This window comes from Tiliqua scincoides, chromosome 3, assembly GCF_035046505.1.
Source record: "Tiliqua scincoides isolate rTilSci1 chromosome 3, rTilSci1.hap2, whole genome shotgun sequence".
Taxonomy (NCBI): domain Eukaryota; kingdom Metazoa; phylum Chordata; class Lepidosauria; order Squamata; family Scincidae; genus Tiliqua; species Tiliqua scincoides.
In genome coordinates this window covers 70083904-70109381 of record NC_089823.1, presented here as the reverse complement: position 1 = coordinate 70109381, position 25478 = coordinate 70083904, and the positions used below count along the sequence as shown (strand labels likewise).

At 41.8% G+C, this 25478-nt stretch overlaps 1 protein-coding gene across 1 annotated transcript in view; it reads right to left on the bottom strand.

Annotated features, from left to right (window-relative positions):
• Window positions 1-25478, bottom strand: part of CFAP47 (cilia and flagella associated protein 47) — a 318053-nt gene that overhangs the window by 225973 nt on the left and 66602 nt on the right. The window contains exons 28-34 of the mRNA XM_066621307.1: window positions 23512-23646; window positions 21600-21819; window positions 19904-20110; window positions 15339-15432; window positions 12664-12771; window positions 11605-11800; window positions 233-330 (exon numbers count right to left, since the gene is read on the bottom strand). Of these exons, the coding sequence (XP_066477404.1) occupies window positions 233-330; window positions 11605-11800; window positions 12664-12771; window positions 15339-15432; window positions 19904-20110; window positions 21600-21819; window positions 23512-23646 (1058 nt within the window). The remainder of the gene's footprint in view (window positions 1-232; window positions 331-11604; window positions 11801-12663; window positions 12772-15338; window positions 15433-19903; window positions 20111-21599; window positions 21820-23511; window positions 23647-25478) is intronic.

The window sequence follows — 25478 nt, the reverse complement described above, 5'->3', positions numbered from 1 at the left end:
GGTCCCAGGTCCAAAGTCTGAGATCTGCTGTAATAAGTAGCTTGCACAGGGTCTAAATGAGAGGCTAACATTCTTTCTTATCTGCACATGCTTCAGTCAATTGGAACATTGACCTTAAGCCATTAATTGCCTATTAATATATTAAATAATTACACCTTTTATACATAAAAATGTTTTAAATGTTGTTTGTAACAGTTTCATCCAAAAAAACCCCTAAAAAACATGTTCTTACCAAGTACGGGCAATAGCTTGCTACTTGTGCAGCAAGAACAAGGCCATCAAGGAGATCTCTATCAAAGTTTACGATCCATCTTTTCGGTGGTATATCACCTGTTCGAAATGAAGGTATGTTAGATTTTCATCCTGTGAAATCTACAGAACATTTCTATTTTAAAAAAATAGCACTCATTCCTTGTGGAAAGTGATATCTGCAAACTGTTTCACAAATGCCTGTTCCATCACACTCCTTTTTAGAGTTCCCTAATAATCTCTTCCTTTTTCTTTGCTGTTACCACTGCCTCCTCCTCTTTTGCTTCCTCACCTGACCCACTTGACCCAGGCAGACAAGACAATATGAGTGCAGTACAGCATTCCCAGAGCACCCCACTCACATTCCTTCTCCTTACCTTTGCTGCTGCCATTTCATTCCATTTGATTCCACCCAACTGTATTGAAACAAACAGGTTGAACAGCATGCTGACCAAAGACCTCTTCATCTCTCAGCATGCTCTATGCAGCCTCTTTGTTTCAACATGGCCAACAAGCAGGAGGGGGCAAGTAAAAGTAGGAGCCAAGTATGCTATGCTTCCTTCACCTTTTTATTAACAGTATTTATATACCGCTTTTCAACTAAAAGTTCACAAAGCGGTTTACAGAGAAAAATCAAATAACTAAATGGCTCCCTGTCCCAAAAGGGCTCACAATCTAAAAAGATGCAAATGAATACCAGCAGACAGCCACTAGAACAGACAGTGCTGGGGTGAGGTGGGCCAGTTACTCTCCCCCTGCTAAAAAAAGGCCTTTTTTTGCCTTTTTTGCCTGTCTGGCCTTCCTGCAGCACTAGCAAGAAAGAAAAAATGTGATCAGGAACAAAGGTGCCCTGCTGCTTCTTCAACAGTCCTGCCACTGTGATTAGTTATGGCAGCAACACTGGAAGACAACATGGGTTGCCCCTGCCTCAACTGCTAAGTGAGCAAGAAGAGAATTGGAGCACCAGTTGAAGCAGTTGGGTAGACACAAGGTATAGGGTACCCCTTGATGGACTCCCATTCTCTTCCAGCCCACCACTTGAAGCACTCCCTTCAGCCCAATCGCTGGGCTGACTCTATTCGGAGTCCTCAGACATCTCCACTGTCCTGATCACATGATTTGCAGTGATTGCTAATGCATCTATAGTTGGATATTCATTATATATTAAGCACATAGAAATACCTACAGATAAGCATTTAAGGCATTTAAATTATGAAGAGGCAAAGGATGCATGAATATTAGCCTGAAGAAGGTTCTCCTGGAAGAGCTCCTAGAATAAGAGGTGGATAAGAATAAGAATAAGACTTTTCTTGACTTCAATCAAAGAAGATGATGATCAACCACATGTTTATATTAAAGTCTGTACACACTCTTAGCTCAAAGTAACTAGACACTGACTACATGTTAGCATTCTAGATTAAACTGGTTGAATTATTTGGAGCTAGCTCTTTAACAAGTGAAATATTTCATTATGCAAATGAACCAACAGATTCCACTTACTATCACTAACTAGTTTTAACTCTGCTTCAGTATATGTTGTTTCAGTTCTGACAATTATTTCCTTTCTGTGTGCACTTGTGAAAAGCAAATTAGTTAATCAGAACTCCCCATATGTCTTAATTGACAATTATGTTACTCTGCTTTAATAATTAATACATCAGCACTTGGACTATTTACCAACCAACAGTATATCAGCAGTAGACTCAGGGGTAAACAACATAATGAATTAAAATGTAACCCCATTCCAAAACACGACCTTGGAAATTGTTTAAGACCATTAGAGACTTTTGCTGAACTAAAAAATTGAGAAAAAGTCAAGGCAGCATTAATAACTGAAAAAGGGGGTGATGGGCAGATCTTTCAAGTATTTGAAATCTCGCTACACCAGACTTATCATTCACAGGCCACTCAGTTGTCACTGGTGAACTAAAATTGTTCCCCATGTGACCACTGAGTGATTCAAAATCTCTGATTTGTAGCATATTCATCAGTATCAGTCTAGTCCTTAAAAATATAAAAAGCCAATTGAACATGTCAGTTCAGCACTGACTGAAGTAGTCAGGACCCAGGAAATGGGAAGCTCAGTCCAATGTTGGGTTTATACTGACAGATCTCACAATCCATCAGTGTAAGTTCTATTCTGGTGGCATGAGAGCTATTCCGCTACCATGTGGAAACCAACGGAACACAAAGGGCCGGAGGCCCAGCTCATGAACCAGCAGCTCCCAGATGCTCCACTGAAGCAGGTAAGGGGTTGGCAGGGGCAGTTTAGGGGAGGACGAGGGCTGGGCAGCATGGGCCCAGGATCAGCATCTGCTGTATGTTATCTCCCTTCCCAGACCTGATCCACCAACACAGGACTTGCACAACTCAGACTTGCACAAGTGACTTCGTAAGTGACAAATGCTCCCTTATCCTGAGATCTCAAGCCTGTTAAATTCCCCTGTGGGATGCAGTGTAACCCACACTGGCACAGCTTAATCAATTTAGGGGAACTTGGGTAGGATTGGGCTGTTAGTGCATCAAAATTACATTATTCCAGCATCTCTCTTCCTTGTTGTGGAATATTTACAAATGAGGAAAGAAGCATTATTCACTAGGTGAGATGAAGGAACTGATAGCTGGTTGCCTTCTTGCTATCAAAAGAACCTCCTTACCAGCACTATTGCTGCTGGTAGACAAGCAGGCAGTCACAAAGAGGAAGAAAAGCAATCACTTTGCCCATTCACTCAGTGTGGCTGCTTCCTTCCCTTCTCTCTCTCTTTTGGGGAGGAGTAGAGAATTAAGCTCAGCAGGCCCAATCTTCCCTATCATCTAGAAGGCAAGTGGCTAAGAGGCAGCTACTGCTACCCATCAGAGTGAGTGAGCAAGTGGCACTACTGGTGAGTAGCAATAACCACCTCAGCAGAGGGCTCGGTTCTGTGGTAAGCCCTCAAATACTACCCAAAAATCCCAACCCTTCAAAGCCAACCCTGTTCCAACTTGCCAGGAATACCAATGAATGCTAACAATCTCATTTACGTGACTGACAACGTTTACTAGTGTTGCCTCTGTATCTCTGGACATTCACAAAATGTATAACACTCTTTACAGTGAATGCCTAAAAGCTGGTGAACAACAGCTACACGTGAATGCTGGCAATCAGGTACATTTTGTCATTATCTGAAAACAGAGGTATGTTTCTCCACTTTTCAGGCACACCAAAGTGAATGCTGACAATGACGTTTGGGTGGCTATTAATCATGGATGGGAAAATCCAGTGCAGCTTGACTCAAGTTGAGTCTAGAGTTACTGCCCTCCTGAGAAGGCCAATTCTATGCTTGGGATCATTAGAAAAGGTATTGAGAACAAAACAGCTAATATAATGCCGTTGTACAAATCGATGGTAAGGCCACACCCGGAGTATTGTGTCCAGTTCTGGTCGCCGCATCTCAAAAAAAGACATAGTGGAAATGGAAAAGGTGCAAAAGAGAGCAACTAAGATGATTTCGGGGCTGGGGCACCTTTCTTATGAGGAAAGGCTACGGCGTTTGGGCCTCTTCAGCCTAGAAAAGAGATGCCTGAGGGGGAACATGATTGAGACATACAAAATTATGCGGGGGATGGACAGAGTGTTTAGGGAGATGCTCTTTACACTCTCACATAACACCAGAACCAGGGGACATCCACTTAAATTGAGTGTTGGGAGAGTCAGGACAGACAAAAGAAAATATTTCTTTACTCCGCGTGTAGTTAGACTTGGAACTCCTCACTACAGGATGTGGTGATGGCATCTGGCCTAGATGCCTTTAAAAGGAGATTGGACAAATTTCTGGAGTAAAAATCCATCACTCGTTACAAGCCATGATATGTATCTCGTATGTGCAACCACCTGATTTTAGAAATGGGCTATGTCAGAATGCCAGATGCAAGGGAGGGCACCAGGATGAGGTCTCTTGTTGTCTGGTGTGCTCCCTGAGGCATTTGGTGGGCCGCTGTGAGATACAGGAAGCTGGACTAGATGGGCCTATGGCCTGATCCAGTGGGGCTGTTCTTATGTTCTTATGAGACTCGACTAAAAAACGAGCCACAACAGGGGCACTTTCCAAGTCGCCCTTTCGCTACTCTAAAGGATTCTAGTGGAGCTGCCCCCTTTAAAAACCCAGCCGTGGGAAAAACGGGGCTACTGCTGATGGGTGTGTGCATGTGTGTGTGTCAGAGTTCTCCTTTAATACTCCCCTTCTATACCCCATGCATCTCTAAACAGGGAGGGAGGGGGTGGTAGGGACTGTGTGAAAGTGGAAACAGAAGCAGCAAGCAGGAGGAGGGTCACACGCAGCAGCAACTAGGTTTACCAGGACAACCTGATCCTTTGCAGCTCTACTCAGAAGTAGCCAGTCATTCAATGAAGGTTCCTCTGCCCCAGTAACAATGGAACCAAAAGGAGCCATGCTTTTGGAGAGAATGATAGCTAAAAAACGCCCCTCCCCTGCTTCCCTGTCTCCTCCCTCTCCCTGGGCTTCTCCAGTCTATTGTAAGTCAGGAACCCCCTTGGGCTCCTCCTCCTCCTGTCCTCCCTCAGCCCCCCCAAAAATTAGAAAGCCCATCCTTTATCCAATGATCATTGGTTCCTTCCTTCCTATCAGAGATGAGCAAAAGAGTTTTCTCCCACCTCCCCATTCCTGCTTAGATGCATTAACCCTTCCCTGCCTTGTGGCTTGAACTGCCATGCTGCTAACCCAGTCTAAATTATGGCCCCACATGGTTTTTCACACCACAAAAACAGTAAACCAGCACACCCAGACACAGATAGACTCAGCATGTGTGAGGCCAAGTGAGGACCCTTGACTCAAGTGTTTTTCCAAGTCTTCCACATGTGTGACTCACTAGTCCATGAGTCAGTGAAAAGTACACATTTTCATGACTCGAGTCCGAGTCACCTGACTCAAGTTCCCAACCCTGCTATTAACATTCACTGGTACATCTCTGAGTTTACAGCTATTCACAAAAGTTGTATATATTGTACTTTAGGCATTCACTATAACATGCATACTACACACACACACACACACACACACACACACAAAATCCAATATTCACAGTTGCATACACTTCTTTCAGAGATAAGATACTCCCTTTCTAGACAGATTTTAATACAAAGTATTTTATTATTAAATTTTCACTACAAAGAGCTGTGTAGTTCATGACAAAAATGTCATTTGGCATTTAAGATTATCTCTTTCTGACTTTTGAAGTACAAGGCTGTGAAGGCATAATCAAGCTTTCCATTAGTGATCCAAGAATGCATTTGCAGCATAGGTCAAAAATAATTATTTCAACAAATTTCTAAAGGCATCCTTACTGCCTGGGTAAGTGTCAGGCTTAAAAGATTGTCACTTTATAGGGTGAAAAAATCTGTGCGGAAGAAGTACTTTATTTAGTGCCCTCGTAACAAAGAGCCTGAGGATATCATTTAAGACACCATCAAGAGAAAAGGTACAGTACAGTACATGCAAGATCAAACTTATGACCTGCCACTTTGCTTCACTTCTCAATGGCAGCCTGTTCAAAGATGTCAGTTCTCAATTTCATGCTGATGTTCACTTGCATGAAACTAAAGGAGCTGTTTGCACTTACTAAACACCACAGCCATCACACACACTATTATGTACTGCTAAGACTTTCAGGTAGATGTCACCTGGCTGGTTTTAAAGGGATACAGCAGATGATAGCTCTGCCACTGTCATTTCTTTCTCCACTCAAACATTACACGATGTTCAAATTTGCACAGATTTTAAGGAATTGGCAAGTCAAACGCAGAGCGGCCATTTTCCCCTTACACAGAAAAGACAGAAATACTATAGCGCAGTGTTTCTCAAACTGTCGGTCGGGACCCACTAGGTAGGTTGCGAGCCAATGTCAGGCGGGTCCCCATTCATTTCAATATTTAATTTTTAATATATTAGACTTGATGTTACCATGGTATGTGATTGCATTTGGGGAACTGTTACAAACCTGTACATTGAACAGGCTACTCTGTATATGGTTTTAACAATTATAGTAAATGAACTTACTCCTGGTTAAATATGGATAGGATTGCAGCCTAGGAATGTTAAAAAATTTCCCTGCTTGATGATGTCACTTCTGGTCCTGACATAACTTCTGGTGGGTCCTGACAGATTTTCATTCTAAACAAGTGGGTCCTGGTGCTAAACATGTGAGAACTACTGCTAAAGTGCAATCCTATGCATGTCTAGTGCATCCCTAGCATGTATGCACTGCTGAAACAGAGACGCCTGCGTTGGCTCGGTCATGTCCTGAGAATGGATGATGGCCGGATCCCAAAGGATCTCCTCTATGGAGAACTTGTGCAGGGAAAGCGCCCTACAGGTAGACCACAGCTGCGATACAAGGACATCTGCAAGAGGGATCTGAAGGCCTTAGGAGTGGACCTCAACAGGTGGGAAACCCTGGCCTCTGAGCAGCCAGCTTGGAGGCAGGCTGTGCAGCATGGCCTTTCCCAGTTTGAAGAAACACTTAGCCAACAGACTGAGGCAAAGAGGCAAAGAAGGAAGGCCCATAGCCAGGGAGACAGACCAGGGACAGACTGCACTTGCTCCCAGTGTGGAAGGGATTGTCACTCTCGCATCAGCCTTTTCAGCCACACTAGACGCTGTTCCAGAACCACCATTCAGAGCACAATACCATAGTCTTTCGAGACTGCAGGTTGCCAACTACTCATTATTATTATTATTATTATTATTAACCATATTTTAAAAAATGCAATTCCATTAGTAGTAAATTATAAACATACTGTAATTTAATTATGTGGATCCCTGTTCACTTATTAATGTCAAGAAGAGATTTAATCTGGCTAGAAAAGCAACTGATAAAGAGGGCAGATTCCTAAATCTGGAAAAAAAACAGTACTGGTATGAAGCAAACTTGGAGACATTTATACATTAAGAGAAACCTCACAGAGGCTGCCAAAAATACTGATGATTCAACACAGCATGGATCAGGCCTATCACATGGACAATATGCAGACCTGTACCAGTCAAAACTGGGAGAGCTGGTGCAAAGACTATCCACGTAACAGAGTCAATGCACAGAGCAAACGGTTTGAATGTTACATAGCCCTTGTACAGGGACACTGGGAAAAAGAAGCATCAGAATGAGTTCATACAGTCATAAAAACAGCCCCATTGGATCAGGCCATAGGCCCATCTAGTACAGCTTCCTGTATCTCACAGTGGCCCACCAAATGCCCCAAGGAGCATACAAGACAACATGAGACCTGCATCCTGGTGCCTTCTCTTGCATCTGGCATTCTGACATAGCCCATTTCTAAAATCAGGTGGTTGCACATACGAGATACATATCATGGCTTGTAACGAGTGATGGATTTTTACTCCAGAAATTTGTCCAATCTCCTTTTAAAGGCATCTAGGCCAGATGCCATCACCACATCCTGTGGTGAGGAGTTCCAAGTCTAACTACACGCGGAGTAAAGAAATATTTTCTTTTGTCTGTCCTGACTCTCCCAACACTCAATTTAAGTGGATGTCCCCTGGTTCTGGTGTTATGTGAGAATCTAAAGAGCATCTCTCTATCCACTCTATCCTTCCCGTGCATAATTTTGTATGTCTCAATCATGTGTCGTCCCCCCAGGCACCTCATTTCTAGGCTGAAAAGGCCCAGAGGCTGTAGCCTTTCCTCGTAAGGAAGGTGCCCCAGTCCAGTAATCATTTTAGTAGCTCTCTTTTGCACCATGACATAGGCACCTTCCTGATATAACCCAAAGCAGTCAACAGCACAAATTCTGGACTGAGCACAAAAGGAAAACATCAAGCTGCACCAATTATGAGTGTTCTTAAAGGTCTACTTTCATGTATCATTGACAGTGCACTGCAGTCCTATACATTTATACTCAGAAATAAGTTCGAACAATTTCAATGAAACTTACTCCCAAATACATTTGCATAGGATTTCAGCCTCGTGCACGCATAAATGCATGCATAAACACTAATTCTCTGGGATATTTTTGTCAAATGGCAGGGCATGTAATATTCAATAAATTTGGCCAAAATATCACTTTTTCTTTTTTTGACTATTCAAAACTTTTTGCCAACACAGCACATGGATCAGGACTCTAGTCCTTACCCAGTGTAATGCTTTGAGAACACAGCAGTGGATTGAATTAGACCATTAGTGAGAGAATTGTCACAGGCATGGAAAACAGTTTAGAGAAAAGGAGCACCTAATAACATTATTTTGAAGTCCGCTTAAACAAATGGTTCTGAGAAAATATTTTAAGAATTTCACACCATTCCTCACACAAATAACTGGTGATGAAGAGAAAGGTATGAACTGAAGAAAGGGAAAGATAAGAAGAAAGTGAAAGATAAGAAATGTAAAAACAAGACTGAAGCACTAAACTAAAAGTGACATTTCAAATTCTTCAATTCAGCCACAGTTCAGTAGAAAATGACTGTGTCACAGGCCATGTGGGAATTCTGCAACAGATACACCAAAGCTCTATTGTACTCTTAAATATCAACTTTATATTAGAGGGATTATTTTACACATTCCTTTAAATGTTCTTTAAATGTTCTTCTCTTCTCAATTCAGACTCTGAATCCAGTTACTAAGTTACTAATCTAGTTACTCAGAGATCAAACTCAGCACCGCAGTCACAATTTATGCAGTCACAAGTGAACTGTCTCACTTTTTGTAGCTTTCACATTTTCACCAGTGTAATAAAACAACACCTAGGATTTGAGCAGTTCTACTACTGTCATGGAGTTGAACAATTGACTTTAAAATTGCTCTTTTCAGAAAATGTTGTGGTTCTCCAAGACTTTGAAGATACTCTATTTTGGCAACATCCAAGTTTTCTTCAGGAAGAAAATAGTTTTTAAAAGTCCTTTTTGCTGGAGCAATCATGGCATTGCAAAAAGTGGAAGTCAGCCATTAGAGCTTTGTATTTCAAACAGCTGAAGAAAGTGTTACAACCAAGTCCTGCACATTATTAGACTGCCTTAGGCAGCAATCCTATACACAATTTCCTGGGAGTCAGTTGGCATCCTGCAGTCTCAGAAGACTATGGTATTGCACTCTGAATAGTGGTTCCGGAACAGTGTCCTCTCCAGTGCGTGAAGCCTGGATAAAGTAGATATGGAGGATAGACTATTACCCATGCAGCAAATCCCCCCTCTCCACGTCGCTGAAATGGTAACAATGGAAAGGCAGAAGCCAATACGGTTGGTTCCAGCGGCATCACAGGAGTTGCAAGAACATGACTGTGTTCAGCCATGAACTGCCTCAGGGTCTCCGAATTTTGTCTCGAGGTTGACTCCTGAAGCCTTTTCCATAACTGGATGTAGCCACAAGGCAGTGGAGGTTTGGGATCAGAGTTTTCCTTCTCTCAGATGAGCTGCCTTCCCAAGTTAACGAGTCCCACCTACCCGGTGGCTGTTTAGTCGCCTCTTATGACAAGTACAGCCAAACTAAAGGGCCTATTCTTATCCCCAGCCCCCAGGGGATTCCTAGGAGTAAACACCCTTGAACACAATGGAACTTACTTCTGAGTATACATGCCTAAGATTGCACTGTTAGAAGACTGACAGTAATACTGCAACAGAAAAACCTTTACAGTAATTTCCTGTGAGAAGAAAACAGAACTACAAACAGAATAAAAGGTAACTCATATATTAAGAATCTTTTTTCAAATCTTTGTAAAACCTGACCAGAATTTATACTTGCATAAACAGGTAAAGAAAAATATTTTTGATTTCTATTCTGTCCTTTTGAAAATGGATATAAACTTAAAAAAAAAACCACAAAGTAAAGGTGAGCCAGCTGCTTTTCAAATGTTAAGCTCTTTCTCATAACTACAAAATCAATTCTCATCATATCATTTTTGCTGCCATCTAAAGCAAAGGGGAAAGGGGAAAGGCAGAAGGTGAAACCCCATCCTGCACCTGCCCTTGGATCAGTGACTCCTTCAACTTCTCCCCTTTCCCATATTCAAGAGAACTAGATACTCTCCATATGTAGGAGTTATATTTGTTTTTATTTTTGGTATCTTGTTTTAGAATTCAGTATTTTAAAATTACATTTTTTCAGTCTGTTCCTTTTTTCTTTCTCTCTACCCTAATATATTTCATCACCGAGACATTTCTTGGAATGGTTTTAACTTTTAAAGTGTATTATCAATAAAATGTTACATTTCTGAGCTGCTTTGGGAACTCTGGTGAAACTGTGGGGTAGATTATCACCACTCAAGCCACAATTATGTGGAGAGGCCTTGCTTTCTCAAACCTCTGTGTGAATCACTGCTAATATATGAAGCAGGCCAAAGCTATTGGTCCTCATCAGGAAAATGGAACATCAGCCGCAACCTAACACTCCATGACATTCAGTCTTAGTTATATTCCAACTCATTCCCATTCTTAGAGTGACTGCTCTAATAGCCAGATTAAAAAAATGAAATAGTTATCTGGAGCTTTTTCAAAGATGAAGAAACACAAACATGATTGACAGATTGTTACACAAGCTACAGTGTCATCATCTGACACACCAAAGTCAGGTTAGGGAAACGTGGGCAGGCAAAAACCGGATGGCCAAAAGCAGAAGGAATAGTCAAGGATGGGCCATGGTCAGGTCTAGTTGGCAATAAAGCAGAGGACCAGAGGCAGAAAGTGTAGCTGGGACCAGGCTTGTTAGCATAGTTGAGAGTTTAAAGCAGTTTCACACACAGCAAAACGGACTTTTATTAAGAAACTAACTAGATAAAAGGCCAATGTTCGAGAGGCAAACACAAGACAGCAGGAAAAGAAGCAGCTAATGAGAAGTCCAACCAAAATAAAGTAGAGGAGAACAACCCATAAGCCCCCAAACCAACAACATACAGGTGGAAACCATTCCCCTACCAGTGGACACCAACACTAACACACCTGCTGTCCATATACCCTGGGTGCCTAAGGTCACATGCCGTCACCTCTCCAACAGGGCTGAGGACTACAAAAAGGGAATTAGCCAAGCAGAGGTATGGGTGACTCAAATCTGTATTGCTACTTTGATTGCTGGCCTAAAACTAGAGGCAAGGGTTTTAAAAGCCCTGGAGTCAGCTGACCACAACCATGTTGGGACTGCTCAGTTTGGTACGATACCCAAGAGAGTACCCTTTGTCTATAGGGTTTAACTCTCTCTAGCTTGCTGGGTCAGGACATGGGTGGCACAGGAGGTACAGCACTACAAATTGGCTGCCAAAAGGTCTGGTTGAGACCACTTCCCCTCCACCCAAATCTTGAAGCAGGTCTCAAAAGATAGCTTTCAAAATGATAAAATACCAGTAAAAAGTATTTTCCCCACCTTTTTTGCAATCTTTCCACACAATGTTCCGTGCTTTCTCATAATGTCTGTTCAACCAAGTGAGAAGAATTTTTTCAGATGGAGAATATATGTTACTGGACAAAGGGTCAGCATTTATTCTTATAATGTGTTCTGGGTCTTCTGGATTGCTCAAGTTATTGAACTCAAGAACAGAGACACGCTGGAGAACTAAAATCTGAAATGAGAAAACTATTTTAATATTTCTTCTACATAAGCAACATAACAATGTAAACAGTAAACACTGACAGCCTGAGCAAGTCGTTCAGCGAGGTATAAATTCTACATAATTGAATGATATTCATTCCCCTAAATTCTAACTATTGTACCACCCAAATTAATCTCCAGGTTGCTAATGTAAGTGCTATCACAGTTTTCTTTAGTTCTTGCTCTCTCCTTTACGAGGCATCCATGTACTCCTATTGGTACTAAACATGGATAACTATTGGCTTTTATATTTTCAAAGGAGACCATCTATGGAGTGATGGTCCATCCCAGAATGGCTTGCTACAATTCAGATATTCTTACATTAGGCACCATGTAATCTACTAATCTCCAAATCGCCAAAGCACCTTCCCCATTAAGGGCCCAATCCTATCCAATTTTCTTGCAATGATGCAGCCATGCCAATGGGGCATGCGCCACATCCTGCTGTGGGGGAGGCAGTCATGGAGGCCTCCCCAAGGTAAGGAAATGTTTGTTCCATTACCTCTGAGGTGCAGTGCAGCTGCATCAATGCCGAAAAGTTGGGTGGGATTAGGTCCTAAAACTGTTACAATCTGCACACTGGCATTTTGTAAAATCGGGTTGGTCTAACAATGAGCCCAGCTAAACTGGCTGCTTCGAACAGTGTGCTGAAGGAGATGGCAAACTGGCCCAGAGCACCCTGACCCTATACCTACCACATTTCCCCTGCCTACTCTGTGTAACAGGTAACTAGATATTATGGGCAGAGAATCTTGAGACTTTCATATTTGACAACAACCACACCTTTCTCACATCTAGTTTCACTGTAAGAAAAGTACAGATTTCCCATCTCACCTTGTATATTTGAAGCAGCACATCAGTCCATGCTCGCTTGCTCATAGCCTCAAAAACATAGTCATCTAAAACATAAACAGGACTGTTTTCATCTGGAGTCTCCCTAGCCTACAAATAAAGATGAGAAGTTTGGGCATTATATTTTTATTTAATTTTAACTTGCAAATTGGAGAACATTTGCTACCAATTTCTTATTTAATCATCACAAGTAAATTGCTCTACTTGTAGAACCAAGTCTGCAAATGCAGGAAGTGTTGGGTGTAACATTCTACACCAGAATATGCCCACTAGGGCTGTAATCCTATACATGCTTTTTTGGGAGTAAGCCCCATTCAACCTAGTGAGACCTGCTTCTCAATAAAAATGCATGGGATATTTGTAGGCTGTCATCTAGATTCTAGAACATTACAAACCTCATGTTGAGTTCCCATTTATCCATGTTGATCCATACGCAATACCAAACATTTTCTACACTTCAAAACATCATCATCATCATTATAGTTCTTTCTCAATGTGCAGTGTGCTTCACATGCATTATTTTGATGCAATCCTTAACCCTGCAAGCCAATTATTACTAGGCCCCATATTACGGCTGAGACTGAGAGGTCAGCTAGTGAGTTCATAGTAGAGGTGAGATTCCAACCAAGGAAGTCCTGATTTACAGCTCGGTTTCTTAGCAACTTTGCTATAGCAGTTTGAAAATGTTTTATGCTGCACTAAGTATGAAACACTAAGTAGTGGTCATTGCGGCCAAACACTAAGTGTGGCCCGACACAGGGCTCAGAATCTGGTGGATCCTAGCTCCATCGGTTCCTCCCCCTCCTGTCCTGCTCCCTCCCCCACCATGCTTCTCCCTGCCTCAGAATGCCTCCTCCCTGCCTCCTCCCACACCCTCACTCACCTCTCCGCTGCCTGGCAGTCCAAGCTACCACCAGGCAGTGGATTGCCAAGCTCCAACCAGTGCTGTCTCAGTGCAGGCTCGGGCTGGGCCAACTCCAGCACTCGGCCGGCACTAACCCTCAAAAACCTGCTTTATGGTATGTTTGCAATGGTATGTGCCGGCTCTAAGCCGGTGTGCTGAGCTCAGGATTGGGCTCTAAGTGAGTGGAAACTGCTGATGGTATGTGGATGTGGTACCGGAGGTTTTCATTTTTCTGCTGGTTTTGCCTATCTGCCCAATTACGGTTTTCATGTTTTAATACTTTTAAATTGTTTTTATTCATTGTTTTGCTGCTACCTGCCATGTGGCAATTATGAGAAGGCAGGGTAACAATTAAAAATAAATAAATAAAGCCTAAAATCAATATTTAAATGCATAAATGGTGTCCTTCTGGGTCGGCTGGCCGGGTTGGGGCTTGGAGGCACTGTTTTGAAGTGGTTCCGCTCCTTCCTGGCCGACAGATCCCAGAATGAAAACCCCGTGCTTTTCACTGGTGCTGGGGTGCCACCACCACAGCAGGTAGTGCTAGGGGATTCCTGTTCTGCACCCCGACCTCTTAGGTTTGGGGTGCCGCAGGGTTCCATCTTATCCCCCATGCTTTTTAACATCTACATGAGCCGCTGGGAGAGGTCATCCAGGGGTTTGGAGTGGGTTACCATCAGTATGCTGATGACACCCAGCTTTATCTCTCCTTTCCCCCTGATTCTGAGGAGGCGGTTGGGGTCCTGGATCGCTGTCTGGAGGTGGTTGGGGGCTGGATGTGGGCGAACAAGCTGAAATTAAATCCGGATAAGACAGAGGTGCTCTTGGTTCGGAAATCCACAGCTCGGGTGCTGGACTATCGTCCTGCTCTGAATAGGGTTGCACTCCCTCTGAAGGAGCGGGTCTGCAGCTTGGGGGTTCTCCTGGATCCACAGCTGCTCCTGGAGTCCCAGGTGGCGGCAGTGGCCAGGGGAGCTTTGCTCAGCTTTGGCTGATTCGCCAGCTGCAACCGTACCTGAGCTGCGCGGACCTGGCCACAGTAACCCATGCCCTAGTGACATCTAGATTAGATTATTGCAATGCGCTCTACGTGGGGCTGCCTTTGAAGACAGTCCGGAAATTACAACTAGTACAGAATGCAGCTGCTTGTGTGGTTGCTGGGGCACGTCGGTTTGACTCTGTCGAGCTGTTGCTCCGGCGGCTACACTGGCTGCCGGTTCTGTTCCGGGCCCAATTCAAGGTGCTAGTTTTGACTTTTAAAGCCCTTTACAGTTCGGGTCCGGGGTATTTGAGGGACCGCCTCCTTCCCTACAATCTTGCCCATGCTCTTAGATCATCTGGGGGGGGCCCTTTTGACTGTGCTGCCACTAAGAGATGTGAGAGGGGCAGTGGCCAGGAAGAGGGCCTTCTCAGTGGTGGCCCCTGAACTGTGGAATACCCTCCCCTTAGAACTGAGAACTGCTCCCTCGTAGCTAACGTTTTGGCATGGACTGAAGACCTTTTTATTTCAAAAAGCTTTTAATTGTTGACAGGCTGGCTGGCGTTCTTGCTCTTGCTTTTTATATGAAAATCCACGGGGTTTGTTTGGTTTGTTTGTTTTTAGATTTTTTAATTATTGTAAATTTGTTTTTTTATGATTGTTTTTAACGTTGTATTTTTAAATTGTTTGTAAGCCGCCTTGTGTGCCCGTTGGGCAAAAAGGCGGGGTATACATTAATAAAATAAATAAATAAATATGTAGATATTAAATTACCTGCACCATAAGCTGTAAATTGGTCCATTTCTTAAAGTCACTAGAGTCAAGAAGAAACTGGGGCAAAACATGAGGAAGAGATGCCCCTTGATTTCTAAATCAACACAGAAAAAATAACAATGAAGGATGAATAAACAATAACATCCAAAAATCAGAAGTACAAACATAGAAGAGATGAGCTGCTTTCCCTGTCTTCAACACCTACTTATTCCTTGATTCCCCAATGCATCATGTAGATCACCCCTTTTTCCATCTCCATGTATTTGAAGTGCAGATACTGTAAATAAACATCTTAAAAAGATGTGACATTCTATCATATTTCCCAATTTCAGTTTCTGTGCATTGACCCTGTGACATTTCAGTTGGTGCCTAATTTGCATGGACAATCAAATTGGATCCATTAATTGCACTCTGTTACAATAAGGTTGCAATCCTATACCCTCTTTCCTGGACGTAAGCCCCACTGAACACAAAGGGACTTTCATCTAAGTTATGCAAGTATAAGATTGGACTGCAAGGTAACTCATCCATCATAGCACTAAATATTTACAGTAAATAACACAGGCCAACACACATTTTGCTTCCTTAAATGTTGCACCAATTCCTGGGTATATTTGGGGTGCTGATTCTAAAAATGGCATCAGTTTTGCCCTATCAAGTCTAGTTCTGGAGACACAGCATAGCCTCTTTAGTGAATGGTTCAAGCAGCTTCCTCAAGAGGAAGCCTACACCATGGCTACCTCATGAGGAAGCTGCTTGAACCATTTACTAATGAGGTTATACTATATCTCCAAACTAGACATGATAGGGCAAAACGGATGCCATTTTTGGAATCAGCACCCCAAATTCATATCAAACCACCATAAAGTTTGGGTTTTTTGACCTTCAACTTTGTAGGCCTGTGTAATTGACATGTTTCTGGAAGTTATAGTCCAAAAAAAGAAAAAGAGGAAGCAAGCTTCAACAAGATAGTAGAATGATGTGGGATTTATTGGAAATATACATTTGTATGCCCAACATGTTTCAGCAGCTACATCTTATATTTAGCAGGGGAGAACAAATCTCTCCCTTCACCCCAATACGGTTTCTTTTCCAATGGCTGCTGCTGGTCCCTCTTCTACATCTTTTTTTAAGACTGTGAACCCTTTGGAGACAGGGAACCATTTATTTAGCTATAGCCTATGTGAATCACTTTTGTGAACAACCTTTTGCTGAAACATGGTATACACTATATTCTTATTAAGAACAAAAATATGCTAGAAAAGCCACAAAGAAATAAAAATTAAAAATCTTGCAAACCAAATTTACTTAAAACAATTATGAAGTTGCAATCCTATACACACTTTCTCAGAAGTAAGCCCCATCAAACATGATTGAACTTACTTCTGAATAGACATTTATTTATTTTTATTTAAAAAATTTATATCTGGCTTTTCTCCCAATGAGGACAATAGAAATGGCTTCATTTCTGATGAGATTTGATTTCTGAAAGAAATAATATTATAGTATATGCAATATACTATATTAGTATATATATTATAGTATAGTACAGTGGTTCCCAACCTTTAGGAGCTCAGGGATCACTAAGGCAAAATTTGCTCAGGGACCACATGCAACCTCCCCCCCACCCTCACACACAAAAAATACAATTAAATTTGTAATACATAAGAAGATTATTTAATAATTAATGTGATGGTTGTGCTTGCATTTGCTTCACTAGCTGTGAAAGTCTTGGGTTTACATGGAATACATGGAACACAAAATAATTCCTCCCAACTCAGAGGTTTTCATACCCACCCAATTCAATCCAGTCTCTTTTCCCCCACACCAGACCACATTACGCACAGCCCTTGCCTCTTTTAAGTGCGGAAAAACCTCAAAAAGGGAGAGGGTAAGCACAAGGGAATTATAGACAAGTCATGCAAGGCAGTTAAATGAGCCAACAAAAAGCACACACATCCCTCCACAGTTCCTTTTGTTACACAGCCCTGGCCCTGCTCCCCCCACTTGTGAGTCCAGAGTCCTTAGGAAAGCGTTCAACACAATTTAGGCAGGTGGGTCCTAAAGGAGAAGCACCAGCTCAGAACGACATCTCAGAATGGCTGCTGCATGTCTCAGGTAGAAAAGTCCTTTTGGTGTGCACTGCAAGGTCTTTAGGGGGGGAAAGCCTCTCTTCACTTCCTGTTCTAATTGTTGTCATGGTCTAGCTGTGGACTACTTTGGTTGGAGCTAAGAGAGTGTGAGCAACCCTACAGGTAGGCTGCAGCCACAAAACAACAGCTGCCTACTATGCCATTAGTCTGTGGAACTCCTTGCCCCAAGATGTGATGATGGTGTCTAGACTAGATGCCTTTAAAAGGGATGCCTTTAAAAGGAATGCTCTAGAAAAGGAGCTCAGTCAAACATATCACCTTATTATTGATTTACAGTCATATACTCAATTGGATTTTTATGCATTTATGTAGGACCATTAACATACTTGGTTCCTTACAGAGTAACCACGATGCCACAATTGCATATTTAAATTATATTAAAATAGAGGAAGAGTACTTTGTGAGTGTGTGGGGAAAGGTTTCGGGAGGGGTGGAGGTCTTTTTGGTAAGATTATTAGCATAGCAGACGATGCATTTTCACATTATGATTAAAGCAGGAAAATGATATAAAGGCTTGTTTTTTAGACTTGGATATTTATTCACTTTATTCCCTTGCCATCTGTGCCAAGAACATGGACGCTGTTCATTAAAATAACCTCACAATAAATTTAAGAAACTGCAATACTAATTTAAGCACATTTCACTAGTTGTCTGCAGTGAAAAATGTAAGTCCAGACTACTTTGTTGAACCAATCAGATGCATTTTTCTTTCCAAAGGAATTGCTTAATGTCCTATTCCTCTGTCTTATCTAGTCAGCAGTCACAGTTAGAATTAAACATCCTTATCAGCACTTCCAGCCAGGGTCATTTTGCAATCTAGTTCATGATCACTGAAATTTATATTGGAGTGAAACTAGGGGTAATGAACCAATTTTATTAACTATATTGGGCAATTTCTATACCAAAAGAATGCTAATGTGAGGCACAGTGGCCTATGTTTGATGCCAGAAATTCATATAAATCTGAGCACATTGCCTTTGTTGCAAAAGCTGCTCTTGTACGTTTGGTTTCTTAGGACCTGAACAGCATAATACAAATCACTTGTACCAACAGAAGACAGTGGAGTCAGAGCCAAAAATAATGCCATTTCTGTCACTACTATTGCAATAACAATATGTAATGATGCTATTATCGTCCTGTAGCATGTAGATACACACTTCAGAGGAGAGTGCAAGTCTGAAGGGTTTACTATTGTTTCAAGATTAGTCACCAGTGCCCAACAATATATGTTAGATTGGACTGTAAATTCTGTTTATGGAATTGGGCATTCCGCTTTCTTTTTTCCTCTGTAGCCTGTTGCACACATTCTTGAAATCTGCTCATGAGAATCCGGAATAAAACAGCATAGGGGGAATATAGCAGGAACAGGGGGTATAGTGAAAGGGGAAAATCACTGAAACTGGAGACCCCTTGCATGCACAGAACTCCTTACACAGAAGGCATGAAAGCCATAGCATGATAAGGAAAGGAAAAATATCCCCATCACCCCAGAACAAAATAATTTGAGAGCATAAAGATTAGCAATTCAAGAATCACTTCATAGTATACTTTCCCTCTCCCATTCCACAGGTAAGGCAAGTGCACACTGGGGACAGCAACACTTGCAAGCTTCAGATCATATGCACTGCCTCAATCACTTGAACAGCCTTCAAAGCACCATCAGGAATACAGCACGGGCTTGCAGGCTATCCACGTAACTGCATCAGGCTTATAATGGCAAACCTCTGCAGCTCACATTCAAAGAAAAGGAAGTTAGCTGCAACCCTATTAAAAAATGGATTAGTACAGATGTGAAATGCACCATCACTAAATAACTAGCCTTCTGCTTCTGAGGGTCAAAGCTTGATTCTTAGTGTTTATGGAAATTTTGCAAAGGGAAAACGCCATAGAATTCACCAAACCAGTTTGATTTTTTCTGGCCTTTACATGATAAAGATTAATGCTACTATGCTACACGACAATTATTTAATATTGCCTGGCATACAACAATAAGAGTAAAGCAACAAGAATGTAATGCAACAGAAACTGAAAGAATTTAATGCAACAGGCAATGGTGCAAATTCTTGAAAAGAGTGTATTTTGATCACATGAATCAAGTAGAATATAGAAAAAAAAACTAACACAACAGGAAAAATACTAATAATTCAGAAGGATTTAAACTACAACTTTTAAACTACAATTTGCTTTTATCAGGCTGCTGTTTTGTTGCTGGTTGAATTGACTTGCTGCTATTTTCACTGTTTTGCTATTGTTAATCAGTTTTATGTTTTAATTTTTAGTAGCAGTATTTTACGTCGTTCCTTTCTATGTGTCTTTGGAACACATAGGCAAGATCCAAATTTTAAAAATAATAATAAACCTCTAAAGACACTTGACCAAATAAAATAGTAAGTTATGCTGCAAAGCACTTACCTGAGAAAAGTGATCATCGTAGCATGTTGCCACTGGAGTTGCACCACTCGCTGAATGGGATCAAATGGCAAGGATTGGCTTGTAGTAATTCCCGGTAATAACTGCCCACTCAAATGAAGCAACATGTCATAGATAGTCTTAATATCTCTGCCAAGATTTAGTTTAACTTTTTCATCCGTTGAAGTCATTTGAATTTTACAGACATCACTGGGTAAGGGCATAAAAACGTTTTTATTATTAGAAACTAGTTAACATTAAAACTGTTAGTATGATGAACTAGTTATATTGGAGATCTAATTATGAAATGTATGTAACCTACTGCAATGTCTCTGATGCAGGGCCAGCATCAGCCAAGAGAGGCTCTGGTCAAGGGCCAACAGATCCTCAGATGCACAGCCAACCAACCCCTGAAACTTCCCACACAGTCACTTGATTGACTCATGCTGGGCTGCTTTCTCACATCTTCCCCATTTGCCATTAGGCTTCCTTGCGATGACACAGGTGCCTCTGAGGAAGTCAAATGTCAGGTGGGGAGTACAGGAAGAGAAGGTCTGAACACATGGTCAGAATACAGGCATGAGGTCCTAATTCATATACATACACAAATATATACTGTGTTTCTAATGAAATTACTTGTGGTTTAGAAGATGCTTCACCTGGAAATATTTTATTTGCCCCTAGACTCCCCCCTTACCTCTCCACCACTAGGTGGTCTGGATGACTGCCTGGCAGCAGAACGTGGGTCCAGCGCTGGAGATGGCCCAGCACAGGCTTGCACTGGGCTAGGTCTAGCACTGGGACCACAGTAAGGGCTCGCAAACATGCATTATAGCACATATAGTTTGCAACAGTGTGCGCTGGCGGTGAGCTGGCACGCACAGGTCTGGATCGGGCCCTGAATCATTCCTCAGAGCCAGTGTTTGACATGGTACCATACTCTTACTTGGGAATACTATGTTAAAATGTCCTAAATCTTCAGTTCTCCTGATCTGAGAGAGTTTGAACTCTATCTCCTGGTCAAATCAAAGCATGTATAAAACTGTGTCCCCTTTCAGCTGCCATTCCTCAATAGACAGATCTTCTTTATTCCATTTAATTGATGGTTACGTATTTATTTGTTTATAAGATTTTTGCCCCACCTTTCCTCTGCCAGAGCAGATACCCAAGATGGCTTACAATTTTCAGCTAAAACATACAATATATAAAATCATAAAATAATAAATAAAACCAATTGGTGGAGGGCAAACTATTTACAGCAAAGGTACTGCTACAGGAGGCAGACAACCCATAACCCAAACACCAGACAGAACAAAAAAGTTTTGAGCGCTTGCCAATACACCATGAGAGAGGGGATAGATCTTAATTCCCCCAGGAGTTCCATAATTGTGGCGCCACTACCGAGAAGGCTCGCCCCCGTGTCACCATTTCCCTAACTTGGGAGAAAGGTGGCACATGCAGGAAGTCCCCCTCAGATGACCTAAGAAGGCAGGTCGGAATATATGGGAGAAGGTGGTCCCTCAGACAACCTAGCCCCAAACCTGACCCAAAACATGAAGGACATACTGGGGCTGTCCTCTTCTACCTCCCACATATCATTCAGAAGCACAGTCAAGCTTCATTGCAAATACTGAAATAAAAGTTTAATCAAGAAGGCATTTGCTCTTTTAAAGTAAGTGATTTGAGAAATAATCAGTACCGTCTCAGAGAATGTGGAATGGAGATGGGATTTGGTTCTTTAGACCAACCAAAGAGAGTAAACCAGTTCTGAACTGCTGTGATAACTTTCTGGAAAAAAGCATATTCCTCAGTGCCTTCATTAGGGAGAACTGATTGTTCAAATTTGCTCCTGATCCGTACATTTTGGCTGCTAGATGCACTCTTCTTTAATCTATCACTTTCAGGTGTACTTTCAAATTCTGCACAAAAAAATAACTGAACATAAGATGTAAATCTACCACTTGCTAACAAAGAAGCAAGTAATCATTTTCTTTTACATTCCAGTGTGATATTCAAAAGAACTCCAATAGGCTAATATCAGGGGACCAGGAAGAAGTTAGATTGACCACGGGTAGAAGCACTCCGTGGGTTAGCTTGTATGCACTACTTCCTGCTCCCTGCTTTCCTTTTACTAGACCAGCAACTGAAAACTTAGTTTTGGTAGTTTTTATCCACAGCCAGGCTACAGACACCAGGCAGAGAGGAGCCATCTGAGAAAAACTCCACCCATGAAAACATTAAACTCCAGGGGTCCTTATTAAAAATCAAACCCACAGTAGAGTCTGCAGGGTGAAGAGACATGACAACCCAATAAATTGCCCGTGAGCATGCACCAGACAGGCAAAGAGTCAAAATGTAACTAGATTATACAAAAAATCACAGAAGAGAAAGAATTACACAAAATGGGGAAAGGAAAATGGGTAGTAAATTTATAAGTAGGCTGATGGAGAATGTCAGAGCTTGGCTAGAAAGCACACAGGAGAATCTTGTTCAAATAGTACAGTAACAGTAATTTCCCAGCAGATGGAACCCGGTCACTATTCAAAAAACAAAGCCCACACGTTCATCAGTACATTAAAGCTGGAGAAGCTGGCAGAGTGGGCCTGGAGGAATGAAAGAAAAATTAATCCCCCAATTGTTTAGCACTAGCTAGAAACAGACCTCCAACACTAGTGACTTACATTTAATCTAGGAATCCTTGGCCGCTGCACTTACTTTTCAGTAAGTTGGTGTCTGCTGGCTGCCAGGATTACATTCCCCATGGCAGACCAAAAGAAAAAGACCAAGAGCTTCCTAGCACTTGACCTAGATAACTTTGACTTGATGATGTCATCAAGTTACCTGACTGGAGGAGTGGAACCCAACTGGTAACTCCATCCCATCCCTTTACATAGACAGATAAGTTTGATGGCCCAAGTTTGATGAAGCTTCCCGAAGTGCCCAAAAACAAGGCAAAAGGTAAGGGAAAGCAGGCATTAGTTATAAGTAGTGAGGAAAAACCTCCCTTTGCAGAAGCCATACTGATTCTTCCTCAGCAATGCTTGTTCTTCTATGAATGTAATAATTTTAGCTTTAATAATGCTGAAAAATCCACTCCTGAGGATTGGGGAACCCTGAGGAACAGAATAGTATGTGGCTCCAAAGGAGTGCTGGACACAGAAAGAGGGAATGTGAAAAAACTCCTCTTCCCCCACTTTGTGAAATTGGAACCTCTTCCACTTAGAGAATGCAGGTTTAAATACAATCCAGTAATTTTTAGACCATCTTACAATCTTCTTTTTCCCAGTTGAAGCATTTGCTGATAGTCTCCAGTACAATTTTCTCAAAATGTAATACTTGTTTTTGATAGTCTGTCTAGGAACAAACATTTAAAAAAAACAAAACCTGCTCTACTTTGTTAATTCAGTTTTGTATGCTGCATAAATGAAACCATGCCCACTTCATAACGTATCTTTCAACCTCTGATACATCCAGAAACTTTGGAAACCTAGATTGTTGCAAGTCTGAAAATCTAATGCAGAATCTAGTACTTTCAGACCACCTTCCAGAATTCCAACTGTCTTTTAACAACAATTGTCCTCATTTTTGTAGAGAACTGTTGTACATTATACCTGCAGGAGAATTTTCAAACGGAGTGTTGGTAACCGAGAAAAAGGTAGTGGAAGACGTTGTTTGGGAATGTTTTCCGGGGACATAGCTTGGATTTTGCAGAGTTTCTCCAGTGCTATAAATTATCTCCTTACAATCTGTAAGAGAAGATATCGTACAGATATTACATTATCATCTACAGTTAATAGATATAATCATTTGTATTTTAATCTGCTAATACATATGAGTAACATAGCTACTGGAAATCAAGCAAGAGCTTGGAAAATGTTTTATAGTTGGGGTCTGGCGAAAGGTTTGTTTTCACATCAGGAGTTGTCAAGGATTGATACAATACTAGTTTTTTTTTTTTTACAAGATGGTGGAGAGAAAGATTTAAGTGGCAGTACGCTGCACAGGCTGGTAGCAATTTTGTAATCTATTTTGGATGTCACAGAGAATGTGCAGATATCTACGCATTTACATGTTGATATGTGCAGAACTTGGGCTTAGTTGACTGCTGTAAATTGGCCTAAGGGGATCGTAGCCTGTGCCTTTCATGAGCCAATAGACAGTCTGAGTTTGTCTGAGCCAATCATTATAAAGTTTTGTTTGAGCCAATCGGGTCACTGTTGAGGAAAGTGAACTGAGTACCTTGTAACAAGCCCTTGAGAGTTGAAGGACCAAATGGAAAACTGCTGGAGAGAAGCCTGCAGTACCAGTGGAGGAAAGGTAGAGGCTGCTGTGTGCAGAGGAACTGAGGCTATAAAAGGGGCTGCACCAGCCAAGAGAGCTCAGAGACCACCAGGGAAGCTTGGTGGAGAAGGAGCTGGAAGAGCAAGCTGGAGATACCACCAGCGAAGCACAGCAGAGAGGAGCTGAACCCTGAGCTCTGCAGGAGAGCTGAGAGAGAGAGCCTCTTGTTAGAGCTGAGAACCAGAGGGGAACTTCCATCAAGCCTCCAGACCTTGGCCTGCCTCAAGTCCTGCTGCCTCCTGCCTGCCTAGTGCCTGCCTGCCTGCCTCAGGTCCTCTCTCAATTGGGGGAATTTGAAATAAGGTCTTTCCATTTGTTTGGTTCAGGTTCCATTCCTCCTAATAAAAGCCTTAAACTTAGTTTGGTGTCAGTGGTCTCTTTCGATCCTGCATAACAATGTTAAAGCATTTTTAAGGGGTTTTAAGAGCAGTCTGTATGCTCAGACCACCCCCAATTCATAGATTCCCAATGTGGAATCTGATTAGAGTTTTGAATTCACCTGTGATCATTCCTTTTGAAACTTTAGCAACAATTCCACTCTCTATGTTGTCTAAGAAGACTGTTTTTGGTAGCCATAATTTTGGCATGGAGAGTGTCACAGTTAGGGGCATTTTTGGTAAATTCAAACCTGTGTATTTTTCACAGAAATAAAGTGATTCTCAGGCCTTTTGTGCCTAAAGTAAATTCTTTGTTTCATAGGCAGCAAGAGCTGGTTTTACCTTCCCTCTGCTCAAATTCAGTACACCTAAGAAAGAAAGAAAGGCATAAGCTTGACGTAAGAAGGGCACTTAGATTTTATACTGAAAGAACAAAACTCTTCAGAGAAACAGGCACTGTTTTTAGAAAGAATATAGGATACAGAGCATCATCTGTAACAGTCTAAATGGATTAAGGATTTTATTAAGGATGCTTATGTGACAAATAGCTTACAGGTGCCACTGGGGATTCAGGCTCATTCTATAAGGGGAGCAGCAACATCCGCTGCTTTTAAGGGGGCAGTTTCTCTGTTGGATATACATAAGGCAGCAACATAGTCTTCAAACCACACGTTTATAAAGTTATAAGATTGATACTCGGGCCTCTGCAGATGCAGCTTTTGGGAGAAGGGTGCTAGAGAAAGTGTTGAATCAATAATAGATCTAATAAGTGCTTTGCTGCCCCACCTTATTTAGGATACTGTTCTTGCATATCACCCTAAGTTAGGAATGCCCTTTCTCTGCCAAGGAAAATAGGAATT